Source organism: Agelaius phoeniceus, chromosome 20, assembly GCF_051311805.1.
Source record: "Agelaius phoeniceus isolate bAgePho1 chromosome 20, bAgePho1.hap1, whole genome shotgun sequence".
Classification (NCBI taxonomy): Eukaryota; Metazoa; Chordata; class Aves; order Passeriformes; family Icteridae; genus Agelaius; species Agelaius phoeniceus.
Window position 1 is genome coordinate 4,618,346 of NC_135284.1, and position 27,851 is coordinate 4,646,196.

Genomic DNA, 27,851 nt, shown 5'->3' on the forward strand with positions numbered 1-27,851 from the left:
GCGGGCGGGGCGGACGGCGCGGGGCACTGTGGGCCGCGGGCGGTGGGATGTCGGGCGGCGCGGCGCGGCGGTACGTGGCGGCGGCGCTGGGCCGGGCCCGGGCCCGCGGGCCGCCCCCGCTCTGGGAGCCGCCCCCCGCCCGCCACCTGAGGGCTCTGGGCACCGGGGGGGCGGTGGCGGCGCTGCCGCCGTTGCTCCTGCCGCCGAGGCGGCACCTCTCGTCGCGGTGAGGCCTGTGAGGGGTTCGGGGGGACAGGGGGTTCGGGGGGACAGGCGGTGAGGGGGTGATTGAGGGTGAGGGGAGTTGGGGTCTGTTGAGTCACTGGGGGAAGACTGAAAGAGCTGGGGGCTGTCAGGGTTGATACATGGGAGAGGAGGGGATTGGGCTAAAGGGACAGCTGGGTGAGGGTGTCCGGGACAGTGGGGAGAGGGGACACTGGCAAAGGGCGGAGGGCAGGGGAGGGACTGGGCTGCTCAGTGCATAGTGGGGCTCTTGTGGGGTGCCCGAGGGACACACAAGGTGGGGAGCAGTGTCCCCCTGGGCTGGGCGCTGCTGCAGCCCCTGCAAACCCTCCAAGCTGCCTCTCTGCTCCCAGGAACCGTCCCGAGGGCAAAGTGCTGGAGACCGTGGGGGTGTTTGAGGCCCCGAAGCAGCACGGGAAATACGAGACAGGCCAGGTAAGGGGTTCTGGGGGGCACTGCTGACCCTGCAGGCTCCTGCCACAGGGATTGGGCAGCTGGGGGATTTCCTGTAAAGAAAAGTCAGCAGCAGAAGGCCGGGAGTTTCACAGCTCGATGCTCCTTGTCTGTGCTGTGTCTGCAGTTTGTCAGTCATCTGACAATAGCAGCTTGATAAGAATCTGCAGCACAACACAACTGTTGTACAATGGCGTTTGCTCCACTGTCTTGCTTTGGGGTTTTCTCCCTCAAGGATCCAAAGAGACAATCAGTGAATTTGAGAAATAAGAACTAAACTTGTAATTCCTGTCCTGAAGACTCTCAGATCTGATCAAAGCAGTCTCTCCTTTCTGCTGCTCTATTACTGCATTACTCATTTAGTCCTTCCCTTTTATGGGATGGAGATGACATGGATTTCTTCTCCCATCCCAAACTGTTTCTCTCTTGCTGCTCTGGTCCATCACAGTGGTGATTCTCCCTGTATCCCCATCCCACACATTAAACTTTTTGCAAATGTTTGTAGTTTTACCCCAGATAACAGATTTTTAAAGTAATTGAGCTGCAATTATTTCTTCCTTCCAGCTTTTCCTTCACAGTGTGTTTGGCTATCGAGGAATAGTCCTGTTTCCCTGGCAAGCCAGGCTTTATGATCGGGATGTGGCCTCTCCTGTCACAGAAAAGTAAGGATTTGAGAATTTGGACTGGTAGATTTGTATTTTGTAGTGAATTATCTTTTTGGGGTAAAAAAGTGTTTTTAGTGTGGGGCAATGGCATGGGTTTGTTTGCATGAGTGTAAACTAGGAGAGATCATTAGAGAGATACTCAATACTTAATAATGAAGTATTATTAATTAGAGACATGATGGAAGTATGAAGGATGACAGTGTGTGTATGGAGGAAATAAAAATCAATTTAAAATTATGCTAATGGTATTTTGTATTATACAAAAAGACCCTTTTTGAGTTAGATCCATGCTCCTGTGTTACCATTTGGGGGCTATTGTAGGTTGCCAGTGAGTTGGGTTTGTCAGCTTCCTCCTCAACTTCAGCCCACTAAGCCAAGCTCATCCTTCTTGAGTTGCTGTTCAGTTCTCTCCCCTCTTGCACCTGTGTTTCCCCTGGCCTGTGATGAGTTGTGCTGGGAAGGAGTGAGGATCAGAGAGAAAATCAGAGGGTAGTAGGAATATCCACCCCAGAGAGCAGCCTGCACTGAGCAGGAAAAACCTCTGAGCTGTTGGAGCTGTGTCAGACACCACTGGTGGTCATCTCAGCTCGTCTGTCATTGTGTGGGTGGCTCGTGGGGCTTTGGTTTGGGTGCAGCCAGATGATTACAGGGTGCAAAATGTGGCTTTAAAAAAAAAAAGAATTGTTTATAAGTGCTTGGTCCTGGTAACAAGAATTTGCTGCCATCCTGGGCTTGAGCTCAGAGCTTTGCTTTTCTCTTTAGGAGCGAGAATGTGGCAGGCCATGGTTCCAAAGAGGTCAAGGGTAAAACACACACTTACTACCAGGTGTTAATAGATGCCCGGGATTGTCCACATATAGTAAGTAATGAGTAATGTTGGTATTGAAACTTGAGTATCTTCTCCTGCATGAGTGGTTTGAAGGGACAGGCACTGAAGGAAAATTGGTTTGGTGGCTAACTGGATTGGTTAGGATTTTTGGATACATTTGTTCTTCAAGGCATGTTTTCCCTGAGCGAGATCATCTGGAATGTCATACAACTGTTTTCTGGATCATGTTTCCCCTTTCCAACCTCCTTTCCTCTTCCTGGTGCTGTTCCCACACTGTTGCACACAAGTCATTAGCAGTGTGGGCTGCAGCACTGAAAATGCTTCTCACTTGTCTGAGTGGGGAGTTAGCCCAGAGGAATGAAATGGAGAGAATTCTGAGGTGAATTGGTTAAATGAAATAAACATTATGTGCTTTATAAACCACACTGATGAGCTGAAATATGACTGGAAACTGTCCTGCAGCAATGCACACAAAGACATAAAGCTCCCTGTTTCTCAGTCCCAGAGATCACAGACAGAGGCAGTGACGTTCCTGGCAAATCATGATGACAGCAGAGCCCTCTATGCCATCCCAGGTGAGTGAAATCCTCCTGCAGCCTCTGCTCCTTGTGAGGTGAGGTCAGAAAAGGTATCAGTGGTCAGCCCCTGCCAGTGAAGCAGCAATTTCTACCTTGGAAGGACATTCTGTAGTGGATCTGTCCATAGCTTAGGGCTGTGCTGGACACAACAGAGTGACTAAAGTACAGGAGGCCCTTTGGGTCGCTGCAAGTTGGGCCCTCTGTGATCAGACACAGCCATGTCTGATTTGAGCTCTTGAGGCACAGATCCCATACCAAGTTGTATATGGGCTGTTCTGCTTTGTGGTCAGGTGGATTTATTCCTGTCCTGGGCATTTCCTGCCCAGAGTGCTTTTGGGGCAGTGCAGGCACTTTGCAGGGCAGTGTGTGTTTATCAGAGGAGTCACTCCATGAAAAATCTCACAGGAGAACACTGCCAAGAGTTATTCCTGGCACATCCCCCCATTCTTCATTGCAGTTGTGATATTAGCTTTGACTTCTGCTGCCAAAGTCCTTTTTTCTCACCGGTGTGCTCAATTTTTCTGCCAGGAGACTTCTGTGCTGCTCTCTGCTGGGGAAGTTCCATAGCTTTTGGGGTTTCTTTTTCAGGTTTAGACTATGTAAGCCATGAAGACATCCTTCCCTACAGCTCCACTGATCAAGTGCCCATCCAGCATGAGCTCTTTGAGAGGTTCCTCATGTACGACCAAACAAAAGGTAAATTCTGGCTGCACAGGGAATTCTCCAGAGCCAGATGGTGCTCTATAAAAATACCCAGTGCTCTATAAAAAATACCCAAACCCCATCATCTTGGATATGATACAAAAATCATGTCTGGCTTGGGGTTTGTTACAGTAAAGCTGCCCTTGAATATATTTTTTTTAAACCACGTGAAAGGAGCTGTGTTGAGGGGAGAGCACTCCAGCTACAGCGTTTCCTCTCCCCTTTCCCTCCCCACAGTCCCACCTTTTGTAGCAAGGGACACTCTGTGTGCGTGGCAGGAGAAGAACCACCCCTGGCTGGAGCTCTCGGATGTGCACCGAGAAACCACGGAGAACATCCGTGTCACTGTTATCCCCTTCTACATGGGCATGAGGGTAAGCGTGCTGCTCTGGTAATTCTGCCATTTGTTTCACTGGCTTGTTTTTGTAAGACTGGTTTGCTGCCTGAAGGCACCTTCTGCTTACTGGAGAAGTGACATTTAACCACAGTTGCCATTTTGTTCTCGTGGGTATAAACATGAAACTGTTTTGCCATATATTTTTGGAGAACATCTCCTGCATATTGGCTTTAGCTGGTTATCAGTAGGATGAGAAATAACCTGTAATGTTCTGCACAACAGTGCTAGCAAGACATTTGGGAAGACTTGAATTGATCCTGTTAGTGCCTCAGTCACGTGAGGTGAGGCTGGAGCCATCTGCTCTGTAACAACAGCCACGTCTGTTACCCTGCCCAGTGATGGGCTGCAGCTCCCTGCCCATTTCCTGCCTCTAGTTTGGCTTAGAGGGTTTGGCTAAAGCCTTCTGGATTTAGCTGATAACCATGTGCTCTTTATAGCACAGAACTTCACGTGGACCATCCAAAATAATGCAGCCCCAACAGACTCCTAAGTGGGAGAGCTGGGAATTCCCACAGCAGTTTGTGATTTCTGAGCACGGCTGTTGGGGAGCCTGAGCTGTGGCAAGTGCACGTTTTGGTGTGGATTTGCAGCTTTTGTGGAGTGCAGCAGATGTTTGTCAGAAAAACAGGTGCCCAAAGGCAAGGAAAGGGGTGTTTTTAGATCTGTAGAAAGTGCATAATTAACATGGAGATGAACCCTGGGGGTTGTCACGAGCTCCTTGCAGATCTCCCACGTCATGATTAGTTTAGAGCAGAGGCAGTGCCAGGCTCTGCTGATGGAAGGCCTCAGAGAGCAGCTGTCTGTGCTCATGTGAGTTGTCTGCGTCACCCTGGCACGGAGTGAGAGCCCCTGTGCTGGTGCTGTGGTGACAGCTGAAGAGGTTTTTGGCACCACACGTCCAAGGGCAGCTGCTAAAGTCTTTTGTTTCTCTTGACAGGAAGCCCAGAATTCCCACGTCTACTGGGTAAGTGCCTTTTGTATCACGGAGCAGCTAAAGGGAAGGAGTTAATTTGCTGTGGCATCACTGCAGTGTGATAAGCTCTGAGGGAGAGTAGCCTTTGCCTGGCAACTGTTTCCCCAGTACCAGCCGTAGGTTATCAACAGCTTGCAGCTGATTCCAGCTCTTGATAAGAGCCTTTCTTCTGCTCAGTGGCGCTACTGCATTCGCCTGGAGAACCTGGACAGTGAGGTGGTGCAGCTGAGAGAACGGCACTGGAGGATATTCAGCTTGTCTGGCACCTTGGAGACAGTCCGGGGCCGTGGGGTTGTAGGAAGGGTAGGTACCATCCAGCCTTTATTTTTGGGAAACATGGCCCTTTGCTGGAGCTCTCTCACTTGGTTGTGTGGATTTGCCAGTAAATTGCTTAGTGGGCACTTGAAATAGATGGAGTGGGAAGCTGGCAGTGAAAAAAGTCACGTGAGCTTTTCGTCTGTTGTTTGTCTGGGTGAGTTGAAACTTCACACTGAGTATTAGAGAGTGATCCTAAATGACTGGTGGTTGGAAAACTGGAATAATAACAGGATTCTGGTGCTACTCGGTGGACAAATTGTTTGCTGTGTAATTGAGAGAAATGCTGGGGTGTAGGTTTCTGTTTGGTTTTGTTTCATGCTATATAAATTTCCTGTTGGTGCCTATTTGTGGTAGAATTGCTGATGCCCAGTGGTCTCTTGTTTTCTCAGGAGCCAGTTTTGTCCAAAGAACAGCCAGCATTTCAGTACAGCAGCCACGTCTCCCTGCAGGCATCCAGCGGTCACATGTGGTAAGAAAAGAAGCCCTTATTGCTGCAGCAGTGTTTTGGGTGTAGGACCCCCCAGCAGGGAGCTGGGGTGCAGCTTGCAGCCTGGGGTTGTGGCTGAAAGCTGGGTGGAAGTAGAGAGGACAGGGCATAGTTGGTAGCTAAAATCTGATGAGCTTCTCTCTAGCTGTATCCTAGTTAGTGATAAGATGATGCATTGGTTCTCTGCACCAGGAGGGGTTCCAGGATCATTTTTCCTCCTGCTGTGGGTTGTGCTAGACTGGATTTAAAGACATGAAGCAGTTATTCCTTTTGTCCTTGGTGCAAGAGCCAAGGCCTTGTGCTGGTGATTTTCTCAGCAGCAGGGATGTGTCCTCTGCTATCTCCTTTCTGAGAGGATTGGGCTTAAACTCCATCTCCATGCACTTCTGTGTCAGGAATTGACATGCAGGGTTTTCCCAGTTTAAACCAAGCAAGGACTTCAGTCTAACTGGTGTTTAAGTTTCTTCTCCTGTAAGTGCAGGGAGGGAAATGCCCAGCTCAGTTGTTCTTTTCCTGTGCCTTGGGGTTAAAGTAGCTTCTCTTTATTTGCCTTTTGGCTGGGTTAGCACATTTAGTGCCACCTCTGTGTGGACAAGGATTGCACAGCCACCTCTTGCCTTCTGTATGACAGGTCCTTCTGCATTTTTTTAAGGAAATCTCCTTCAAAAGTTAGGTTGCATTTGAGTTGGGAAAAGCAGGAGAGCAGCTTTTTGCATATAGGGCGTACCTTGTTTGCCATGTGAAGTGTTTTGAATTGCCTGAATGGATGCCCTGGGGAATAAAACCAGATGGTCTAGGAGTTTTTCCCTCTCTGCATACATCCTGAAGACAGAGACAAAGGTTCTGCAGCTCAGAAGCTGCTCAGCTTGACTTCTGGTGTTCAGTTGTGTCCTCTCTGTCCTGAGAACCTGTTAATTTATCTCCACAGCCCTCTTGCCCATGTTGTGTTCTGTAGTACAACTGTCTGTAGTTCAGAGCAGTAAACAAATGGTTGTACCAGGACAGGCAGGTTCAGCTCTGAAATGCAAAGCTGAAGCTGTTCCAAATTACATCTGTGATGAGATTTCTTAATGCCATAGACAACCAGCGGAGCTCCTGCCAAGAAACACAAATCTGAATTTACGTGTAACCAGTCTGTAAAAATAGCTCAGATGGCTCTGTGTCCTGGGGAGTAGGAGTTGGGTAAACACCACTGCAGGTGCACGGAGGGTGCTTGACTCCTGTGGGCTGCAATCATCACAGCTTTGTGCAGGAAATGTGTCAGGGATGTGCTGTAGAACTGCCCAGGAGTCCTCCATCAATGAGTTATGTTTGCAGCTGAGCCCATGTCCTTCCTGCTGGACCAGCCTTGCAGATGCATCCCCAGGATGTTGAAGAGCTCAAGTCTTACCTTTTTGCTGATGCTTCCTAGGTGTGTTTGGCCCTGGCCTCAGTGTGACCTCTGCCATTATTTTTGCAGGGGCACTTTTCGATTTGAGAGGCCTGATGGTTCCCACTTTGATGTCCGAATCCCACCCTTTTCCCTGGAAAGCAACAAAGATGAGAAGACCCCTCCCTCCGGCCTTCACTGGTAGATCAGAGTGCCCAGAGCCACGGAGGCCTGTGTGTGTTGTAGACCTTTGCCTCCCCTTTATGCTGCAGCCAAGAACACGGAGCTTTTAAACATTTTAAACCATTTTTGTTTTAACTGTTGTCTGCCAGGGAGGCTTTTTTTGGAACTTTACTACTGGCTCTTCTCTCAGGCTGCTTGTAAAACATAAGCTGTGTTCCAGGTAACCCTTTCCCTCTGTGGCACCTGCTGGGTTTTTGGGGCTGGGGGATGTAGATCTGTGCTGCTGCAGAAGACTGGCCCCCCTCAGCAGGCCTGGACCCTTTCCAATGTGTTGTGACTTCTCTGCAATGTGAGGTTTCTCTAATAAACTGGCCCTTCCAGTTGCAACCAGTCTTCCTTCCTAAGCCAAGGCCATGGCTTTGCATCCAGCCTGTCCCAGCTTGTTGCTCCCCCAGAGTTCTTGCTGCTTCAGAAGCAGCTGCTCCTCCTTTAGGGAACAGGAATGTGAGCTCAGCTTTCCTGCAGTGCAGCTGCTTTTTGGGATTCAGCCAGGGTTGGAGCAGCCTGTGAGCTCCGCTCATGGCACAGCTTGTCTGGGCTTTGTGCTGTGATACAAAGCCTGTTCTTTTTGGAGAAGAGGGTGCAGAGGGGATGAGGTGGGTGACATATGGTGCTGTCACAGGGTCCTGTGCGTGCAGAGCACCAGGCTCTGTGCTGTGATGGCACAGGAGAGCTGAGGGGAGCCTTCCCCCTGCCAGGGCTTTGCTGCAGGGATTTCCATCTCAGCAGCTCCCTTGCTCACACTGTGGCTGTATCCATATTTCCTTGGTAGTTCCTGCTTGTTTTCACCTGGAATGCTGTGAGACAGTGCTTGGCTTTCTGCTCCTGCTTGCTCTGCTTGGCAGGCTGTGATTTTTTTGGTGGCATGTGTCTGGAGGGCCCTGCAGGACTGTGAAATCTCTGTAAGATGAGAATGTATGGATGTATGGGAAAGCCAGAGCAGCTCTGAGGATTGCAAAGATCATCAGCCCCCGTGGTGTGGGACCCTTCTGGCTGCCTCTGGGTATCCAGACTTCTGCATCACTCTTGAGGCAGGAGTACTTGGCCTTGTGATAACCCTAGAAAGAGTTTCCAACCTTCCTCCTTTCCTAGTCTTGCATAAATGACAAGGTGTAACTAACTCACAGGATGTTTTCCTTGATTTAGAAGTATCCCAGTTATTCCCTCTTCCCTGGAACCCCCTCTGAGCAGCCTGTTTGCCTTTGGCTCTGGAGGGCAGAGCTGTGAGCAAACAGCCATGGGGGGAGACTCTGATGCTGTCCCATCAGGCAGTGGATTCTGTTTAGAGAGACTCAATCACTGCAGTGTTTATCTGTCACCAGTCTCTTCAGTTTTGTGTCTTCCTTCCTCTCAGGTAGTCCGTGCTCAAATTTAGACTTTCAAAGGTTCAAACAGCCAGCCTGCTTTTAGGGGTAGAAAAGGATCCCTAAAGACCAATCACAGCTGACAACCCCACATTGCTGCTGTCATGCTGATTTCCTCTCAGGAGGAGGAGGTGGGAAGACGCCTCGAGTTCAGAGGCAGCAGGAGCCTGTAGGAACCTGCTTTTCCCTTCCCATGCAGCTGCCCTGCCCCTCCCTCGAGTTACTTAAGCTTTCCAGGCGATTGCAACACCCCTGTGAATGTTTAACCCCGCTGCTCCACCCCGAAGGGATGGAGAGATCCCAGGGCAGGCTCTGCTGGGCTTTGGGGTGATGTCCCATCGGGGCTGAGGCAGGAACGGACATTCCTGCCTGGATAATCATTGGCGAGACCGAGGTCACCGCGGTAACACACCGGGGCACCGCAGGAATGTTTCCACTCCAGCAGGCTTTGCCGTCCTGTCCTGGCGCCTGGGCGCGACGCCAGAGGCTCGGCAGGGCCTTTCCCCAACCGCTTCATCCCTCCGGTGCCTTCCCGGAGCGCGGCCGAGCCCCGTCCCCCTCTCGGTGTAAATACCTGTACAAAGAACCAACCAATAAAGCGCTGAACGAACGCCTCTGCCTCCCGCGTCTCATTGCCCAGCGGCGCTACGGCCATAAGCCCTGCTTCTCTTCCCTCCCCGCCCCGGCGTTCCTTTCCCCGGTCTCCTTTCCCTTTCCCGGGGTTCCTTTCCAGGGGCTCGGTCCCGGTCCAAGTCCCAGTCCCGTCCCTCGCGGTGCCCACGTGGATCCCCGCAGTCCCCGTCGCGCCGGAAGTGACGCGAGGCGAGCGCGCCGAGGCGGTGGCGGCGAGGCGGCAGCATGGTGATGGCGGCGGCGGGCGCGCACCGGCCCGGGCCGCTCAAGCAGCAGAACAAGGCGCACAAGGGCGGCAAGCATAGCGGCTCCTCGCAGCGCCGCGCTGGAGGTGAGGCGGGACGGGCTCCCCGCGGGTTCCCCGCTGCTATCGGCCAGCCCTGACCGTTCTCTTCCCCTCCCCAGGCCGCGTCCCCGTCAAGGCCCAGCCCCGCCGGCGGCTCCGCGATCTGAACAGGGTTGACCGGCGGCATCAGGCGCTGCAGCTCCGCCGGCAGCGCAAGGAGGCGGTGAGGCACCGGGGGAACCGGGCCGGTTGTTGCGGGGGAGCGGGAAACGGCTCGGTTCGAGTCTACCGGAGGGGGCTTGAATTGGGGCCGGGGGGTCCGGATGTAGGCGGTGCGGCCGAGCCGGTTTGGGACTTTGCGGGGGAACGAGCGGGTGCCGGGCCCGGTTGGGTTTGGGTCAAACGGAGCATTGCGGAACGGACCGGGTGCGGTCGGGCTGCGGCGTGGGGTAGCCTGGCCTGGTCCGGGGGCGGGAGAGGAGCCGCGCTCGGGTTGGCATTCAAGCCCTGCCCGTGTGCCCGCAGGTGCTGGCGGAGAAGCGCAGCCTCGGCAGCAGGGATGGGCCCCCGCACCTCGTGGTTGTGGTGCTGCTGCACAGCAGGGCTGCGGCCCAGGACTCGCTGCGGCTGCTGCAGAGCCAGGACTCGGCCGTTGTCCGTGCAGATGAGGGTGGAGCTGGCGGCTTTGCCCTGCTCTGCCCCCGGCTCAAGCAGCGCTGGCGCTTTGTCACAGCCCAGGCAGGTGAGGAAGTGCCGCTGTGGGTTAGGTTCTTGGTTCTGGTGCCTCTGGCAGCCCCACTAATGGAAGTGTTTTGGGTGCAGGGGATCTCCACGCTGTTTTAGACCTTGCCAAGGTTGCTGACTCCCTGCTATTCATCCTGGACCCTGTGGATGGCTGGGACAGTGAAGGGGAGCACTGCCTCTCCTGCCTCTTCGCACAGGGGCTGCCCAGTTACGGTGAGAAATGTTTTGGGTTTCTGGGGATGCTTCATGGAGATTGAGTGTCACAATAATTAAATTTCAGGGCTCTGTCACCTTAATGGAGATTGAGTGTCACTGTAATTAAACTTCAGGGCTCTGTCACCTTCAGTGAAAATAATATTTTTCTTATGTTGAGGTGGAAGTTCTTTCATTTCAGATTATGGCCATTGCTCCCTGTCCTGTTGGGCACCACTGAAACCAGTGAAACTCCCTTTGTACCTTGTGGTGCAAATCTGGCCATTTGGGCTGCTGACATCCAAATATTTGCCTGTGTTTGGTAAAAAGAACAGCAGAAAGTTTAGGATCTGATCCAAGCTCTGTTCTCTGCTCACCAGCTCTGGCTGTCCCAGGAGGCACTGACCTGCCCCCTAAGAAGAGGATAGATGCCAGGAAGAAACTCTCCAAGTGCATTGAGAAGCGTTTTCCTGAGGCCAAGCTGTTCCCACTGAACACAGAGCAGGAATCCTTGCTGCTCCTGAGGCACCTGAGCTCCCAGAAGCAGAGGCACCTGGCTTTTCGTGCCCGCCGCGCTCACCTGCTTGCCCGTGCTGCTGAGTTTGTGCCCAGCCAGGACAGTGACCTGGTGGGGACCCTGAAGGTGTCTGGCTTTGTCCGGGGACAAACCCTCAACGTGAACAGCCTGGTGCACATCGTGGGGCACGGGGACTTCCAGCTGAGCCAGGTGGATGCTCCCCCTGACCCGCTCTGTTTGAACCCACGTGTGGTTAAAGGACAGAAGAGGAGTCAGCAGGACATGGAGGTTCAGGTGTGTGGGGTGAGAGCTTTGTCAGTCCTTTTAGAACACAAGGTTTCTAAAATTTCATTGGGGAAAATATACCTGTGGGAAATAGGTGGGTGAGGAGAGGGGAAAGGGAATTTTGTCTCTGCTCTGGTGCTGGGCTGAGGTTCTGTGCCTTCAGAGTGTAATGAAAGTTATGTCACAACATCATGAAGGGAGTTTCACCTGAGACTGACTGGAAGCTTAGTTGGGTGTGCTCAGATCTAGGAGCTTTGCTCTTGTCCTTCAGGATGACTCTGGAAATGGTGCTGTTGAGATGGAGGAAGATGTCAAGGTGCTGATGAAGGCAGATCCAAGCAAGCAGGAGTCTCTGCAGTCAGAAGTGGTTCCTGATCCCATGGAAGGGGAGCAGACATGGCCCACTGAAGAAGAGCTGCAGGAAGCAGAGGGTGAGCAGAAGCAGTAGTTCTGTATTTCTTCCTTGTCCCTCTTAGGAGGGTTGTTAGAAACTTCTGTCACCAGGGTGGCTGTGAAGAAACATCTTAGTTGGGGTGGCTTCCATCCTCAGTCCCATCAGGTGGTTTGCCTGGCAAGTTAGCAGGTTTTGGCTGTCCTGACAAATTCTGTGCTGCAAAAAAAGCAATTCTAGTCTAGATCTGGGTTTGGCTGTTCTGGTGAAAGTGTTGCTGAGGGGAAGGAGAACTGTTCCTATACTAACCCCTGGTGGGAATCCTACAGATTCTCTGAAGGCAAACAGGAGGGTGGTGAAGGTCCCCAAAGGCACATCCAAGTACCAGGCTGCCTGGATTGTGGATGATGGAGAAGAAGGCAGTGAGAAAGATGATGATGAAGATGATGATGATGAAGATGACGACATGGATGATGATCTGATGGAAGAGGCAGTTTCTCAGGTACCTCCAAGGGCTGATAGTACAGGTGATCTCCAGGCCATTATTGCATGTTCTAGGAAGATTCTGTCCTATGCAAGGGCATGGTGCAGAGCCGGGACTTGCCTGGATTTCCACTGTTAAATCCCTGCATGTATCACATTCCTTCTTTGGCCTGTTAGACCCCAAAATGATGGGCTGGGGTCCCAAATCCCACAGTGTGAGCACACCCAGGGTGCCAGTGCTGCATGCACAGCTCTGTGTGCTCACAGGCTCTGTGCTGCCCTGTGCCAGGAGGGGGAGAGCGGTGAGGAGGAGGAAGCTGGGGAGGAGGAGAGTGAGACCATGACCATACCCGAGTGCCTGCGGGATGAGCAGTACGACGAGAAGATGGAGGAGGATGAACAGATGCTGGAGAGATACAAGCAGGAGAGGATGGATGAGATGTTTCCAGATGAGGTGGACACCCCACGGGATGTGCCTGCCAGGGTCAGGTAAGAAATGGGATGCTTTGCTGGGAGAGGAGTTGGAAGGTTCCTCTCTGTTTCATTTGGTGAGGAAGCCTGTGATGTCTTAGCCGTGGTGTCTGAACCTGGCTGAAGGACTCTTGTGAAGACTCTTTTTGGCTCTGAGGCTTCCATTGCAACCACTGGTTGGCAGGGAGGGCTGGGTCCTGACCTGGGAGAGAGAGGAGGATGGCCCTGAGGCAAGGACAGCTTGTTTGGGGATTTGGTTGCTGGTTTTAGCTCTCTTTGCACTGACATCTTTCCTGAGGGCTAATGTTTGCTTTGCACCCTTTGTCCTCCTTGAGGCTGTGAGACCCTACAGACCACAGCTGGTGGTGAAGGATGGGATTCACCTCAGTTGGTGAAGTAATTTGTCTTTCCTGCTCTCTGTTTTCAAGGTTCCAGAAGTACAGGGGGCTGAAAAGCTTCCGGACTTCTCCTTGGGACCCCAAAGAGAATCTTCCAAGGGATTATGCCAGGATCTTCCAGTTCCAGGACTTCTCCCGAACCAGAAAGAACCTCTTCAGGCAAATAGAGAAGGAGGAGACTGAGGGAGCTTCGGTAATTCCCTTTTGCTGATCCCTTTCCCTGTTGTGTTCCTTTGCTCCCAGCAGGAGTGACTTATCAGGGAGGTGGTTGGGTGGATCTTTTGGCCAGCTGGTTCTTAGTAGGAAGCCCTAAGTTCAGACAGTTTTCTCCTGGATTCCCTTCCTAATCCAGGCACATCTTCTGACACTTTTTTTCTGTTGAGAGAAGTGTTCACAACTGCTCCTGTCTTGGCAGGTGGGCTGGTACGTTACACTTCATGTCTGCAATGTCCCTGTCTCTGTGATGGAGAGCTTCAAGGAGGGGAAACCCCTGGTTCTGTTCTCACTGCTTCCCCATGAACAAAAGGTGAACACAAGGGATATACCTCGGAGGGATGTGCAGCTCCCTGTTCCTTCAGGCTGCATGGCCTGGGGAGGGTCTGGCTGCAGAGGGTTTGGGCTGAAATCTCCCCACATTGCTCCTGTTTCAGAGGGTCTGGCTGCAGAGGGTTTGGGCTGAAATCTCCCAACATTGCTCCTGTTTCAGAGCAGGTCGGAGCACGCAGAAACTGCTGGAGGGGGGGGTTAGGAGAAAGTGTCTGAGGCTGGCACTGGTGACCAGTGACCTTTTGGGACCCCATTTTCCAGGACATTCATCTCTGCTGCAATGTCCTGTTGTTTTCTGCTGCCCAGCAGCCCCTGACTGTGCTGCCTCTTGCAGATGTCCGTGTTGAACTTCCTGGTGCGTCGGCATCCGGGCAACAGTGAGCCAGTGAGGGCCAAGGAGGAGCTGATCTTCCACTGCGGGTTCAGGCGCTTCCGAGCATCCCCCCTGTTCTCCCAGCACACCTCAGGTTTGTCAGGGACTGGGTACAGCAGGAGTGGGGTTGGGAATTCTGGAGCAGGAAGCCTGTGATGTCTTAGCCGTGGTGTCTGAACCTGGCTGAAGGATTCTTGTGAAGACTCACTCCTAGGCTCTGAGGCTTCCAGGGCAGGCAGGCACTAAATCATGGGCAGTAGAATGGCTTGGGAAAGGTGGTTCACTGATCCAGGCAAGGTCCAGGTTCCATGCCAGAGGATCACCTTCATTCCCAGATACTCAGTGCCAGTAGAGGAGGGGTGTTTGTTGAACAGGGAACAATGAGCTCTGGGGTTTCTCACAGCTCTGAGGGTGGCTCTAGCCTGAACTTGATAATTTCTGTTCTGTCCTAGCTGATAAGCACAAGCTGGAGCGTTTCCTGCGCCCAGATGCTGCCCTGGTGGTGACTGTCTATGCTCCCATCACTTTCCCTCCTGCCTCAGTGTTGCTTTTCAAACAGAGAAGTAATGGTGAGTTAATAAATGCTGAGGAGGTGATGTCTGGGAAACAAACTGTCCCCATACCCTGCTTATAAGTGCATCTCTCCAGAAAGTATGACTTGAAAAAGCTGTTTCCTTCCTGCTATTTGAGATGAGCTTCTCTCCATCCCTGTTGTCACTTATTGTCCCTGCTGTGGGGTTGCTCTGGGCCTGCAGCCCTTTGGGGAAGGGGTTTGTGCTGGGGAAGGGGGGTGATGGAGGCACCTGCCCTGGTGAAATGGTGACTCGGCCTGGCAGGAATGCACGACCTCATTGCCACGGGCTCCCTGCTCTCCGTGGATCCCGACAGGATCGTCATCAAGCGCCTGGTGCTCAGTGGCCACCCCTTCAAGATCTTCACCAAGATGGCTGTCGTGCGATACATGTTCTTCAACAGAGGTACAGCTGGTCTCTGGTGGGAGGAGAGGCTCTGGAAGTTCTGTCCCTGTGTTTATGTTGGTGCAGCACAGCCTGTTCCTTACCTGCCTTTTGTGTTTCCATCTCCAGAGGATGTGATGTGGTTCAAGCCCGTGGAGCTGAGGACAAAGTGGGGACGCAGAGGGCACATCAAGGAGCCATTAGGTAGGTTTGATTGGTGTTTATCTCTGTGTTGCTGGCATGGTGTGATCCTCCTGTGCCTGAGAGACTGCTAATGGCCTCTTCTGCCCTCTGCCTAGGGACCCATGGGCACATGAAGTGCCACTTTGATGGGCAGCTCAAGTCCCAGGACACGGTGCTGCTGAACCTCTACAAGCGTGTTTTTCCCAAATGGACTTATGACCCTCATGTCCCAGAGCCTGTGCCGTGGGTGAGGAGTGAGAGTGCACTGCCAGAGCAGGAGGTGGAGATGGAATGAGTCTCCAGCATGGCTGGAGTTTGTGCCTTGGCTCCCTGGATGCTGTTCTTGGCCCGTGCACTGTGAGGACAGCACTGATGCCTTGGACGTGTTACTGCTGGGGTCTGTACAGGGGCAGCTGCGTCGCCAGCTGCTGCTCAGGTACCAGCTATAGCTATTTATTTTAATGGAAAATGTCAAAAATGCCTAAGTGCCTCTGTCGTGGTGGTGGCCAGGAGGCTGTGAGCACCCCTTGTCCACTGACCCCACTGGGATTGTTTCAGTCCCTCATGCCCAGCCACGTGGGGTGAGGGGGATTTTGCTGTGTGGAGGAGTTTGCTGGCAGTTCCTGTGCTGCTGAGAAAGAAGAGCCAAGTAGCAGCTGGGGAGGGTGACTGAGTGCAGCTCTCTGGAGGCCTGGGCCAGAGCAAGGCAGCTGGGGAGGGGAGAACAGGCAGTGCTTTGTTTCCAGTCCCCCCCCACAGAGACCAATGCCAGCTTCCCTTGTCCTTCCACAAAAACTCCCAAACCTTTGGACTTGATCTGTTTTTAGTAGCGCACAAACCACCGCGCAAATTCAGAGTGAGGTTTTTCATTCCTTGAAACACCACTCCATCCTCATTCTGCTTTCCCAGAGAGGTCTGTGAGCCAGGTCAGGGCTCCCAGGTCCACGTTTCCCCCACACAGCACGATGCAAACGTTCTGCACGTCCCGGGGGACGGCCTGGAACTGCTCCGAGAGCACAGCCGCCAGTCCCACGCCTGCTGTTGGCTCAATCAGCAGCTTCATCCTTTCCCACACCAGCCACGTGGCTCGCTGTGGGGACAGGGCAGCAGCTGTCAGCCCAGCAGCCAGCACAGGCTGCTCCAGGGCATCCCTGCAGCGCTCTGGGAAGGGAGGGCAGAGCTCCCAACAGCCCTTTCCAGCTGGAGACAGCGTGGGTGTCACAGCTGCAGTGGTGCACAGGGGGTTTGTGCTGCTCTGGGAGTGTGTTGGGGTGAGAGCAGAGGGGCAGGGCAGGGGTGGAGGCAGCTGCCTGCTGGCAGCTACCATGAGAAGGGAGCCGGGAGCCTTTACCTTGATTTCTTCCTCTGAGACTGTCAGAACATCATCAACCAAATCCCTGATGATGGGCCACGTGTTGGGCCCGATGCTGGTTTTTACAGCGTCTGCGATGGTGTCCCGCGGGTGGAGGTTGGGGGTCAGCTCCCCTCGGACCTTGGACTGGTAACAGTCATCCACATTGCTTGGCTCAGCAGCAAACACCTTCACATCCGGCCTCAAAGCCTGGGGAGTGCAGGAGGAGCCACTGGGGTGACACCAGTGTGTGCCTGTCCCCTGTTTCTGTGTGTGCAGGGGGCTAAGCAGGCCCTGCTGCTGCCGCCATGCAGACTTTCACTGCAGAGTCTTTGTGTTTCTAAAGTTAAAAGCTGCTCCCTGCCTTGAGAGTCCTGCCCTGCCCACAGGGAGATTCCTGGATGAGCTGTTGCCTACCTTGATGGCGACTGCTATTCCTGCAACCATTCCTCCACCTCCCACAGGAACCACCACTGCATTTACCTGGGGTGCCTGTGCAGAAAGGAAGTGTGAGGGCTTCTGACACTTTGTGTCCCCCTTTTTGCTGTACCCCTGCAGGGGCTGGGCTGTGCATTTCCCTCACCTGCTCCAGCACCTCCAGGGCGATGGTGCCTTGCCCTGCAATCACTGCCAGCTCCTGGTTGGGGTGCACCAGGACTCCTCCTGTCTCCTGGACTACATTGGATGCTGTCTCGGCTCTGGACTAAGGGAAAGCACAGCAGTCACCTCTCACTCTGCCTGGGCAGTGTCCCTGGCCTATCTCCCCTGTGCCTTACCTTGTCACTGGGGTCACATGGCACCAGTGTGGCACCATAGGCACGAATGGCATCTTGCTTACACTGCGGGGCAGTCCGGGGCACCACGATGTAGGCAGGAATCCCTGTGGCATGAGACAGGAAGTCAATCCAACATCTCAAAAGCCACAGCATCCAGCTCAAACTGCAGGAGCAGGCAATGCCTTGCCTATGCCAGCTCCTGCACGGGTTCAGGAGAGGGATCTCCATCCTCTCCAACAGAACCAGCTCTGTATTTACCCCGTGCCTGCCTCTTGGAGCAGGGTGGGGGGTACAGGTTACCTTCTGCCTGGGCAGCACAGGCGAGTGCCTGCCCGTGATTGCCGCTGCTGTGCGTGACCACAGCGCGGGGCAGCTCCCGGCCCGTGCGCTGCCGGTCCTCAACGAGGCTCCTCACGGCGTTCAGGGCTCCGCGGATCTGCAGGGAGAGCGCAGGGCTGGGTGTGCTGGGCTGAATGTGCTTCCTCCTCACACCACTCCCTGAGCCCTGGGCAGCACCGTTCACCGCAGGGAATTAACAGGGCGGCAGGAGCTGGTGGGTGCCGGCGCAACGCGAGTTTCCCTATTGCAAAAAGCGACCTTTGCCCCGGGGCTTCGCAGTGCCGCCATCCCCGCGCACCTTGAAGGATCCGGTCTTCTGCAAGAGCTCGCACTTAAAGAGCAGCTTCCTGCCGGCCATGCGGTCCAGCCCGGCGCAGGTGAGCAGCGGGGTGCGATGGATGCGGCCCCGCAGCCGCCGCTCCGCATCCCGCACCTCGCCCAGCCCCAGCGGCGGCGGCGCGGCTCCGTGCGCGGCCATGTGCGCGCCCCCGTGAGCGCCTGCGCGCGGCCGCGCGGGCGGTTTGTCCCTGCGCGGCCGCCGTCGGCGCCGCCCGCCCCCGGCGCTGCCAAGATGGCGGAGGGGCTGGAGCGCGTCCGCGTCTCGGCCGCCGAGCTGCGGGACATGGTGGCGGCGCAGGCCCGCGCGGCCGGCGGCGGGCGAGGTGAGGGGCGCCGGGGGCACTCGCGACCCGCTGCCGGGCCGGCCCTGCCGCGCACAGGCGGCTGCCTGCGGCCGCGCACGGCCCCGCGGCCGCGCTGCGGCTAGGGTAGGGCTTGGGGCAGAGCTGCCGCCCCGCCGGCGCCGGCTCGGGGCTGTCCGGGCTGGGAGCGCACGGCACCGACCACGGGGAGCCTGCGGGGCGGGCGAAGGCACCCGGAGCGGCTTTGCCCCGCGATGGTCGGTCCCAGCCCCTCGGGGTTCTCCGGGCCGAGCCCTCGGTACCGGCGGGGCTCGGGGCTGCGGTACTGAGAGGGGGAAAGTTTAGGGAATGCAGCGGGGAGCAGCCTGGCTTTGGTTGGGCGTTTAACTGTGCGGGAACCGGCCTGGGCTCTGTAACGATTTTTTTTTTTTTTTTTTTTTTTTGTAAATACGGTTAAAGGAGGAGGAGAGAAACGTTACCGGATTGTGAGCAAGGGGGAAAGGCGCCTTTTAGTCAAACGGTCCGGTGGCAGAGCGGGCGCTGCTGGGGATGGCAGCTCCTGCACCCACAGTAGGCTGGTGACTGCTGCTGAACCTGCCGTGATACAACTTTACTCTTACTGCTTGTGCCCAAGTCTGGTGGTGTGCTTTGAGGAAAAACCTGTTGCAGGATGGGATTTGTAAATGGATCAGGCCAAGGATTTGGTCAGTTGTGTTAGGCTTTCTCATTTTCTACTCTTATTCTGTGATTTCCCATAAATATTGATGTAGATTTTCAGATCTGGCAGGCTGTTTGCCTTGACTTGAATATTTGTCATGGTATTTTTTGGTCCCTGGGAATAACTTTCTTCTGTCTGTTTTTCCCCAGAAAACATGAAGGAGGTGAAGGAGCCGAGGCACCGCAAAGACAACAGGCGCCCAGACCAGGAGATTTACAAGCCTGGCCTCTCCAGACTGAGGAGCAAACTTGTGTCACCAAAGCAAGAGGCCTCGGAGAAGGAAAGGAGCAGAGCTGAGGAGAACAAGGAGGAGAGTGCTGGGGACAAGGACTCTGTGGGAGTGGGAGCTCCAGCTGTGGAGGATTGTGACAAAAGTGATGGCCCCAAGCAGAACGGTCCTTCACAGGAAAAGGAAGAAACAGAGACCAAAGGTGGCCTGCAAAGCCAGGAAAACTCATCCAAGCAGCCCATTGTGGATGAATGGTGCCCAAAGGCCCCCAGGAGAACCAAGAAGCCAGACCAACAGATCTACCAGCCTGGGAAACGCCTGCAGTCTGCTGTTAAGGAACCCTCCCTGCAGTCAGCCAGCGAGGAAATCGCCGGGAGGATGGAGCAGCTGAAAGTTGAGGGAGACGAAGAGACTGAGAAAAGCACTGGAAAAGACAACAGGAAAATCAGATCCAGCAGGGAGGATAGAGAGGGGAGCCAGGCAGGGGAAGCAGTGAAAGCCTCCAGGGGGGATAAAGGGAGGCGAGCAGAGCGGAGTGACAGGGTGAGGAGGGCGGGGGATGAGGTGCTGCCGGGGAAGCTGGGCTCCACCAAGCGCTACTCGCGCACGGACAAGCGGCGCAGCCGGTACCGCACCTGCAGCACCAGCTCAGCCGGCAGCAACAACAGCACAGACGGAGCCCTGCTCGTGGATGGGGTGGAGAGGAGGCAGGAGCGTGCCAGGGAGAGGATACGTCCCAGGAAGCAGCTTTCTGTGTCCTCCACAGATTCCCTGGACGATGACAGGATTGATGAGGCTGAGGTGTACGTCTCCAGCAGGAATTCAGACAGGAGGAGGCATTCGGAGCAGAGCCGAGCTTCCAGGAGTGAGAGTGAATGGAGCAGCAATGGCAGGGAAGTCAAGGGACCCTTTCGAGTGACATTTGACAGCAGGACCATGAACAGGGACATCGGCCTGGCAGATACAGATAAAAAAAAGTCCCTGAAGGCCTCTGAGGTTTCAGAGGCAAGGAGCCAGAGCAGGGAGCCCCAGGGGAGGGGCCGTGGGATTCTGTTCCTGCCTGCCAACACGGACCTCTCTGCCAGCTCAGTGGGTGTCCCTGAAGCCACTCACCCTGGCCCCAGGCTCCTGCTGGGCGGGGCTGGCAGCAAAGGCCCCCGGAGCCGGGGCCGAGGTGGCACTGCCCGCCGCCTGTGGGACCCAAACAACCCGGACCAAAAACCCGCCCTGAAGAGCCAGACTGCTCAGCTTCACTTCCTAGACACGGATGATGAAGTGAGCCCCACCTCCTGGGGGGAAACCCGCCAGGCCCAGCCCTCCTATTATAAATTCCAAAACTCTGACAACCCCTATTATTACCCTCGTGCCTCCGGGCAAGGCCCCCAGTATCCCTATGGGGGATATTCCCTGCAGTATCCTATGGGTCCAACCAACGGGGTGTACCCAGGAGCTTATTACCCTGGGTACCCTGGCCAGGCAGGGCAGTACCTGTGTGGCCCACTCCCTCCTACTCCTCTGAGCCCTGAGATGGAGCAGCAGATGAGGAACATGCAGCAGCAGGAGCTCAGCAAACTCCTGCGTGAGGCTGGGAACCAGGAGCAGCAGCTCAGCAACCTCCTGTCCAGAGACCGCATCAGCCCGGAGGGGCTGGAGAAGATGGCCCAGCTGAGGTTGGTGGGTGGGCTGTGGAGGGGGGAGTGAGTCATTTCCAGGGTGAAAATTTCCAGGAGAATGGTGTCTCCTTTGGGGATCTCGGTGGCTGGGAGATGTGGCACTGGGTTGTCAGTTTTTGATGTGCTGGGTCTGTTTGTTGTGTGCCAGTGGTGTGTGGGTGGTGGAAGGAAGCTGTGGGTGAGGATGGAGATACCACTTCCCTGTGGCTTCTTGTGCTTGCTGAATGCCTTGCAGGGACACAGAGGAGCAGGACAAGCACCTGCTGCACATTTTTGGTTCTTCTGGCTCTTGCTGGAGCTGATGCTTCTCAGTTCCAGTGCTCTCAGTGTTTCTTGTCAGACTTCTGCTTTCTTACCTATCCTTAGTGTGTGCTCAGGGAGCATTTTGTTGTTCCTGGTGCTGTCAGTGGCAGTGCCTTTCCAGTGCTGTGTGGTTTTGCTCTTGATGCCACTGGTGATGCCAGTCTGTCAGGAGACAAGTAACACTGTTGCTCTGGGGGGTGGTTAATATGGCTGTAACAAGTTTCTACTTGGCATCTTTCACATTTATTTGTGATCTCTGTGTCTGCAGGGCTTCTCTGGAGGCTGTTTTTCAGAGCTGACTGACAGCAAATCTAGCAAGTGAGCTCATTTCAGGGCTTGTTCTGTGTTTTGGGCACTTGCTCTATAAACCACGGACTGGAATATGTCTGTGATTGAAGCAGCACTTGAGGTTTCAGGTCTTCCTCAAGGAGCTGAGGTCAGCCAGAGCTGTTGTGTGGAGGGAGAGGAAACACTGGAGTGCTGCTGTGACTGTGGAAGCCCCCCCTGCCCTGGTGGGCACAGTTGACCCTGTCCTTGCTGGCAGTGCCCCTTGTGTCCTGCCTGTGTCCAAGTGCCTGCTGTCAGCTGTGTGGGGACTCTTACATGGCATCCATCTGTGGAAATGTCCAGTTTCCTTGGTGTTTGTGGTGTCTAGGTGTGTGTGCAGGGTTTGGGGACTGTGTAGGGTCAGGCAGCCCATCCTGGCTCTGTGCTTTGGGCAGGAACCCATCAGGATCCTTCTCTTATCCTGTCAGGCTCTTCCAGGCATTGCCATCTGGCTTCACTCCAGGCTTTACAATCCACACTCTCTACTGTTTCTTGAGTACTTGAAAGATTATAAGGAATAAGGCAGGAACAGCTGAGGATCCCCTTTACCATTAACTTGCCCTACATGTTTCAGAGCTGTTCCTAGCCTGCAGCTATTTTATTAAATTTGAGGGAGGAATTCTGCTCCAGCATCCAGGCAGGGCTGTAGGCAGCTGAGAAGGGAATGTGATTTCTGGGACTCTGAGGCTTTATTTCCATTGTTCCCAACTTGTCCATTTTTGAGGAAGCAGAGTCTGTGACTCTGCCATGTATTTTGGTTGGATGGAAGAGGAGGGGGGATCATTTTAATGGCAAGATCTGTGTTGCCCTGTGATTCTTTGTGTTCTGGTTCCTGGCCCAGACCTTGTGCTCAGAAGGAGCAGAGCCTTGTGTGTGTTCAGAGCAGTGTGTGTGTTCTCTGTGTTGGATCAGGAGACACTTGTGCCTTGCTGTTGGCAGAACTGTAACCTTGCTCCTTGCACTTTGCCAAACCTTGCTCCATTCTGAGTCACCTGTACAAGGCAGATGCTCCTTTTGGATTTGCCCTCTTGGAGTTGGATTGCAGCAGCTCCCACCTCCCTGGGGGCTGTGTGTGGAAGCAGTGAGTGCTGCTGGCAGCTGGATGTGAGCAGCAGGTGGCTCAGCACGTGTTCCCTGTGCTCCTGGGCAGTTGCTGTTGCACTGACCCCTCCCTGACTGTGTTTTGCTGCAGGGTGGAGATGCTGCAGCTCTATGAACGGTGCATCCTCATGGATATTGAGTTCTCTGACACCCAGAACGTGGACCAGTTGCTGTGGAAAAATGCTTTTTACCAGGTGATTGAGAAATTCCGGCAGCTCCTCAAGGACCCCCAGGGGGAAAACGCCCAAGAAATTCGGAACAAACTGCTCTTGCTTCTAGATGAGGTAAGAAGAGAGAGAAACATCCCCAGATTCCACTAAACCTTTAGGTGGGATTGACTGGTTTTTAGAAAGGGATGGTGCAATGGGGCAACTGGTCATCTTGATCTTATTCATGTCATCCTTATGCAAAGAGGATGCTCAGACACATTATGGTTTAGTGGGGCAGGTGTAGGTCGAGGTAGACATCTGTTACAATTTAAACCAGCTTGTTTTGGTGTGTTTGTGTTAATTAGAAATTTATTTAAGCTAAAATGAAATTAATGCCCTGAAGTGAAGCTGATTCCTGGAGGTGTTTGTGGCAGCTTTACCGAATTTGCTTGGAAATTATTCTGTAAAACTGCAGCTCAGTTTAGTCTTTGTACCAGGAAGACTGACAGATCTGAGAAGTTGTGTTTAAAGAATTAGGGTGAGAAAAGGAACTGCTGGAGGCCTTTAGTCCACCCTCCTCCTCAAAGCAGGATTTGTTAAACACTAAATCCAGTCAGTCCTGATTTTGTGTAGCTCAGTCTTAAAAACCTCTGAGGCTGGAGATCCCCCAACCTCCTTGTTGTGTTCTGAAGAGGAACAGCCCAAACCTCAGGGAGATGGAGCTCCTTTCTTGCACATGGCAGGGTTGGTGTGGTGATTTTGTGCTTATCATTAGAAAGATCATAACAGCCAAGTGTGTGTGTGTGTGTTTTGCAGGGCTCTTCTTTTTTTGATGGCCTCCTCCAGAAGCTGCAGGTCTCCTACCAGTTCAAGCTGGAGGACTACATGGATGGGATGGCCATCCGCAGTAAACCTCTCAGGAAAATGGTAGGTTGGCTTCCTCCTGGAGGCTTCTCATCCTGGTAATCCTGTGCAAGGTGCTGCACTCAGTGTGCTGCCCTTGCCAAGGGGCAGGCAGCTGTACTCCAAACAGAGCCAGTTTGTTTGCAGGGAATCTTTCTCAGCTGCTGGACAGCTCTGCGCTCTGGTGCAGTAACATTTCTTAGCTTCCTTTGCAAAGAACTTGTTTTGTACCAATAATAAAGCAAATAAAGCAAAGAAGTTCTTTGCTAATAAAGCAAAGAAGTGTCCAAAGGCACCCTGACCTTTCCTGAGATACTGAACATGGTTTTTTTCTGCCTGTGGAATCCAGAATCATGAGGGGAAGCTGGCAGTTGTGCTGCCTCCCTGACGTGTTGCCCTGAGCTGTGAGTGCAGGTGCAGGGACAGCTGGGAGAGGATATTTTAGTCCAGCTCCATTCCCACAGAGATGTGTTTATCCAACAGCTGTCCTCAAATTGGTCGTGGAGTGAACAACCCCCTTCTGGAGAGAGGTGGGGTATTGTGTCAGAGAGGAGGTGTTTTGGGGATTGGCTTGGAACCTTGTCATTTCATCCTGCTGCCCTTTTGTGAGACCTTCAGCGTGTCACTGACCTCCTGTTGGCTCTGTACAACCCCTGTGGGCTCTCTGGCTCTGCAGGTGGGTCAGGGCTGTGTCCCAGGTGCTCCATGGCTGCTCCTTTGCAGGTGAAGTACGCCCTGATCAGTGCCCAGAGGTGCATGATCTGCCAGGGGGACATTTGCCGCTACAGGGAACAGGCCAACGACACGGCGAACTACGGCAAGGCCCGCAGGTAGGACCCAGCTGCTGTGTCCTTCCAGCACAGCTCTGCCTCTGGATACCAGGGCTGGGTGTAATTTCATCCCTCAACTTGTCTCTAGCCAAAGAAGTGTTTCTCTTCCTTTTAAAAGTCTTCCCTCTGTTGTATGGCAGTCCTGTAAAGCTGAAAGGTGTAGCTGGGTTTTGCTGTTCCAGAGAGCAAGCTGCCAGATCCAGTCATCCTCCATCTAGAAGTGGAGGTGGTGGAAATTGTCCTGTGCTGATCCTGCAGCACAGAGGGAGGGTTTGGACCACTGAGCCTGGCAGATTTGCTCTTGTGTTTTCTGGTGATTTTTGCATCCATATGCTCTCACTCTATCAACTTAGTAGCATTTGTTGTTCCGTGCTCATCTGTGGGGTGAGCCAGGGGTATTTCCTTCTGCAGCTGGATCTGCCCTCTCTTACCCAGTGCCAAGAATGGGCACAGCTCCCTGTCTGTGCTCACTCCTGCAGGCAGAGGGCACTTGTGGGAAGGGCCAATTCCCTGCAGAAATGACAATTCCAAGGGGAGTTCTGCACCCTTGAGGACAAGGAAGGCAGCCTGATGTCCTTTCAGTGACCTTTTCTCTCTGTTTTTTTCCCTTCCCCAGCTGGTACTTGAAGGCTCAGCAAATTGCTCCCAAAAACGGCCGCCCGTACAACCAGCTGGCACTTCTGGCCATCTACACGGTAAGATGCTCCTCAGGCAAGGATGTGCAGGCACAGGGAGAGCCTCTGGGATGGCTGGGAGATTCCATCTGGAGGAGAAATGCATTGTTTAGGGCAGGGCTCAGATGGTTTGGGTTTTTTCTTAAAAGAAAAGAGGCTGATGGCAGGATGTGCTGTGTGTATTCCAGCTGCTGTGGCTTCAAGCAGCTTTGTCAGATACACGCTACTCCCTCGGGGATTTTGGGGACTGTTTTGTGGGCTGTTGAGAGTGTAATTGTTTTAAGTTGAAAACACAGCCCACTTTTTGCATGAGATTTTTGTGCTCAGAGCCATCTGTTTGCTGTCTTATCACTGAACCTGTGGGCATTGATCTGAGCAACATCCACACTGGGTGATTTCCCTGGGTTTCAGTTGTGCTGGCTACTCCAGCCATGCAGGAAAACTGACTTCAGGGAAGATGTGGCAGCAGATAATGGAAGCATCATGCTGGAGCACAGGGATCTGCCAGTTCCCAACACTGGAAGATGTTGGTTTAAAGTAGAGCAGTTCAGAAACACCTTTCCTTCATGACCTTCCTCACTGTGTCTGTCTGTCCCAGGCAGCATTGAGGGAGAGAGAAGGGGAAACACATGGGAGCACCGGGGCTTTGAATGCCCCAGAGGAGTGGCAACTCTGAGCCACTTGTTTTTGTTTTGTTGTGTATTTTGCAGAGGAGGAAGCTGGATGCTGTGTACTACTACATGCGCAGCCTGGCTGCCAGCAACCCCATCCTCACTGCCAAGGAGAGCCTGATGAGTCTGTTTGAGGAGACAAAACGCAAGGTGGGTCTTGCAGCTGGGCTCTGGGGTGCTGCACCTGCCTGTGCTGCAGAGCATGGAGAGATTGGTGGCTTTTGGACTTGGAGACATTCCTGACCTACTTCTAAGAAATTTCATGAGAGAGGCAGCCTTCAGAATGGTGGGTTTGGGGTGGTTTGGGCAGTTGAGTCTTTTGTTTCTGGGTCACAAACTGATTTAGCTGAGCTCAGCAAGGGCTGTAGTTGCTGTGGTTTGCAGTATGGCCTTGGCATGCAATCACTGCTTTATTCCATAGCTGCCCCACAACCTGTGGGGATGGATAAGGGAGGCTGCAGTGCCTTTGTGCCCCAGGGAGTCACCCCAAATACAGCACATGGGCTGCCACACATTCCTGGGACTGGACACAGCTTTTCTTGTCCTGGGGTAGCTGGAGTTGAAAACTGCTCCCCTGCTCTGTCCTGCAGAGCCAGAACCAAATTCTGGATGTGTCCATGAGTTACTGTTGTTGTGAAGCAGGAGAAAGGGCTAATTTTTCCTAGAATAGGAAATGATACACTTCCCCTGACCCTTGATCCCTGGGTGATCTGAACGTGTCCTGTGTGCCCAGTCTGAGCAGATGGAGCAGAGGAAACATCAGGTGCTGGATGTGAGCCCCAGCCGCCGGGGCAAGGGCAAGAAATCCACCCTGAGACAAGTGGGAGACGATGCCACCAGGCTGGAGATCTGGATCCATCCCTCCCACCCCCGCTCGTGCCAGGGCCATGAGTCCAGCCGGGATTCTGAGCAGGACAACGGGCTTGGGAACCTCAGCCCCAGCGACGTGAGTACGGCACGAGGCGGCCGCTGCCTTCGCTCTCATGTCTTTGGAATGCAGTGGAATGACACTGGATCTGTTTTGCTTTCCTGTTGCTAAATTTTCCAGTGTTTTGGCTTTCCCTGTGGGAGCTGTGCCTGGGTCAGGCTGAGGAGCTGGTGACCTCGTGCCTCTCGTGTTTAAGGCATGTTGTTACCATCCCTTTCTTGGCAGCGCGCGCTGGCGTGGCTGATGTGGAACAGGAGAGAGGCACAAACACGAGATGCTGTAAAATGCTGCTGCTCTGAGGGCTCTAACTTGGGTGAGGTTCCCGGTGGGAAATGAGGTCAGGTGCTGGAGACCAGGGTTAACAGTGACCCTGGCAGTTCTGGGGCTTGTTCTGGAAGTGTGTCACTTGTCCCATTGCCAGATGATCGCTGAGAATGGGAAAACCGTGGTTTCAATTTCCAGTGTAGGTGTTACATTTGCATAACTTGCTCTGCTGAGAGGCCAGACCAGCACCTTTCTTTTGCAAGAATTAAAAATATAATTAAGTGGTGGTGTCTCCTGTGAGCCTGTCCAGCTGTACCTTGCAGGAGGAGCACGGGTGTGCTCTGTTTGTCAGGCCCAGGAATGCGGGCAGAGGCAGTGGTGGTTGGGAGCTCATCCTCCAGGAATCTTTGCACTGCTCTGGCACATTTGACTTGCAAGAGAACTTGCCAGGGAGCTCTGGGCTGCCTGTCCTAAAATGGCTGTTAAGGATGGGAGTTTAGGAGACCTGGGAAAACCTTCCCTGCTCACTCTGGGGCCCAAAGCTTCTCAGATTTGTGCTTTTGTAACGAGTTTGTGACTTCAGCTGGGTGGAACTGGGGTGAAGTCTTGGGGCTTTGAAAGATAAGCTCTGGCACGTTGCTGCAGCATTTTTCAAATATTCCTGCACTTGGTTATTTTCCCTCTCCTCAGCTCTTCTTCTGGGGACTTTTGCTTCCTCAGCATCACTGAAAGGAACGTGCCAAGCTTTAGCTTCTCCATCAATCACAGATGAAGCTGCTTGGCATGAGATGCTGTCGGTGTTTTTGGGGCACTGGTGGGGGTTTCTCTTTTGCAGTGCTGTCACAGGAGGCAGAGTAGCAGCTGGCAAAGTGGGAGGCAGGGGTGTGTTTGTAGT

At 53.7% G+C, this 27,851-nt stretch overlaps 4 protein-coding genes and 2 non-coding genes across 8 annotated transcripts in view; 5 read left to right on the forward strand and 1 right to left on the reverse strand.

The window, feature by feature from the left end:
- Window positions 1-9: 9 nt before the first annotated feature.
- Window positions 10-9,232, forward strand: POLDIP2 (DNA polymerase delta interacting protein 2). Its single transcript, XM_054647134.2, has 11 exons — window positions 10-226; window positions 597-678; window positions 1,261-1,358; window positions 2,124-2,220; window positions 2,690-2,765; window positions 3,357-3,464; window positions 3,708-3,844; window positions 4,805-4,831; window positions 5,018-5,143; window positions 5,548-5,627; window positions 7,105-9,232. Exons 1-11 carry the CDS (start codon window positions 48-50, stop codon window positions 7,217-7,219), a joined length of 1,125 nt encoding a protein of 374 aa, XP_054503109.1. The 5' UTR covers window positions 10-47; the 3' UTR covers window positions 7,220-9,232.
- Window positions 9,233-9,354: 122 nt separating this feature from the next.
- Window positions 9,355-15,374, forward strand: TSR1 (TSR1 ribosome maturation factor). The gene is made up of 15 exons (XM_054646934.2): window positions 9,355-9,585; window positions 9,660-9,763; window positions 10,066-10,282; window positions 10,363-10,497; window positions 10,857-11,287; window positions 11,550-11,709; window positions 11,999-12,171; window positions 12,442-12,641; window positions 13,052-13,214; window positions 13,437-13,547; window positions 13,902-14,034; window positions 14,393-14,509; window positions 14,777-14,917; window positions 15,026-15,100; window positions 15,196-15,374. The coding sequence occupies exons 1-15, from the start codon at window positions 9,480-9,482 to the stop codon at window positions 15,372-15,374; spliced, it is 2,445 nt and encodes an 814-aa protein (XP_054502909.2). The 5' UTR covers window positions 9,355-9,479.
- LOC129129435 (small nucleolar RNA SNORD91 family) lies at window positions 12,702-12,792 on the forward strand. The gene has a single exon (XR_008535436.1). It is a non-coding gene; the product is annotated as a small nucleolar RNA SNORD91 family (small nucleolar RNA).
- Window positions 14,082-14,174, forward strand: LOC129129436 (small nucleolar RNA SNORD91 family). The gene has a single exon (XR_008535437.2). It is a non-coding gene; the product is annotated as a small nucleolar RNA SNORD91 family (small nucleolar RNA).
- A 10-nt stretch (window positions 15,375-15,384) lies between the features above and the next one.
- Window positions 15,385-27,851, forward strand: part of SMG6 (SMG6 nonsense mediated mRNA decay factor) — a 107,971-nt gene continuing 95,504 nt past the window's right edge. For 2 of the 3 annotated variants that reach the window (XM_054646859.2, XM_054646860.2), the window contains exons 1-8: window positions 18,071-18,207; window positions 19,054-20,803; window positions 22,629-22,821; window positions 23,503-23,613; window positions 24,313-24,419; window positions 25,036-25,114; window positions 25,804-25,914; window positions 26,498-26,710. In XM_054646859.2, the coding sequence (XP_054502834.2) occupies window positions 18,117-18,207; window positions 19,054-20,803; window positions 22,629-22,821; window positions 23,503-23,613; window positions 24,313-24,419; window positions 25,036-25,114; window positions 25,804-25,914; window positions 26,498-26,710 (2,655 nt within the window). In that variant the 5' untranslated portion in view covers window positions 18,071-18,116. Of the gene's footprint in view, window positions 15,516-18,070; window positions 18,208-19,053; window positions 20,804-22,628; window positions 22,822-23,502; window positions 23,614-24,312; window positions 24,420-25,035; window positions 25,115-25,803; window positions 25,915-26,497; window positions 26,711-27,851 lie in introns of those variants that run through there. The other variant, XM_077188674.1, reaches the window with a different exon arrangement.
- Window positions 15,891-18,059, reverse strand: SRR (serine racemase). Its single transcript, XM_077188675.1, has 7 exons — window positions 17,844-18,059; window positions 17,507-17,642; window positions 17,207-17,310; window positions 17,014-17,133; window positions 16,848-16,922; window positions 16,431-16,640; window positions 15,891-16,169 (listed from the first exon to the last, which is right to left on the reverse strand). Exons 1-7 carry the CDS (start codon window positions 18,021-18,023, stop codon window positions 15,972-15,974), a joined length of 1,023 nt encoding a protein of 340 aa, XP_077044790.1. The 5' UTR covers window positions 18,024-18,059; the 3' UTR covers window positions 15,891-15,971.

Bases quoted from the DNA above. Each gene is read 5' to 3' on its own strand.
- POLDIP2 (XM_054647134.2), top strand. From the start codon at position 48: ATGTCGGGCGGCGCGGCGCGGCGGTACGTGGCGGCGGCGCTGGGCCGG. The intron at 2,766-3,356 runs GTGAGTGAAATC...TTTCTTTTTCAG, and splicing joins AGCCCTCTATGCCATCCCAG to GTTTAGACTATGTAAGCCAT. The intron at 3,845-4,804 runs GTAAGCGTGCTG...TTCTCTTGACAG, and splicing joins CCTTCTACATGGGCATGAGG to GAAGCCCAGAATTCCCACGT.
- TSR1 (XM_054646934.2), top strand. From the start codon at position 9,480: ATGGTGATGGCGGCGGCGGGCGCGCACCGGCCCGGGCCGCTCAAGCAG. The intron at 9,764-10,065 runs GTGAGGCACCGG...GTGTGCCCGCAG, and splicing joins GCCGGCAGCGCAAGGAGGCG to GTGCTGGCGGAGAAGCGCAG. The intron at 13,548-13,901 runs GTGAACACAAGG...TGCCTCTTGCAG, and splicing joins TGCTTCCCCATGAACAAAAG to ATGTCCGTGTTGAACTTCCT.
- SRR (XM_077188675.1), bottom strand. From the start codon at position 18,023: ATGGCCGCGCACGGAGCCGCGCCGCCGCCGCTGGGGCTGGGCGAGGTG. The intron at 17,134-17,206 runs GTAAGGCACAGG...GCTTTCCCTTAG, and splicing joins CATGTGACCCCAGTGACAAG to TCCAGAGCCGAGACAGCATC. The intron at 16,170-16,430 runs GTAAAGGCTCCC...CTGTCCCCACAG, and splicing joins TCTCAGAGGAAGAAATCAAG to CGAGCCACGTGGCTGGTGTG.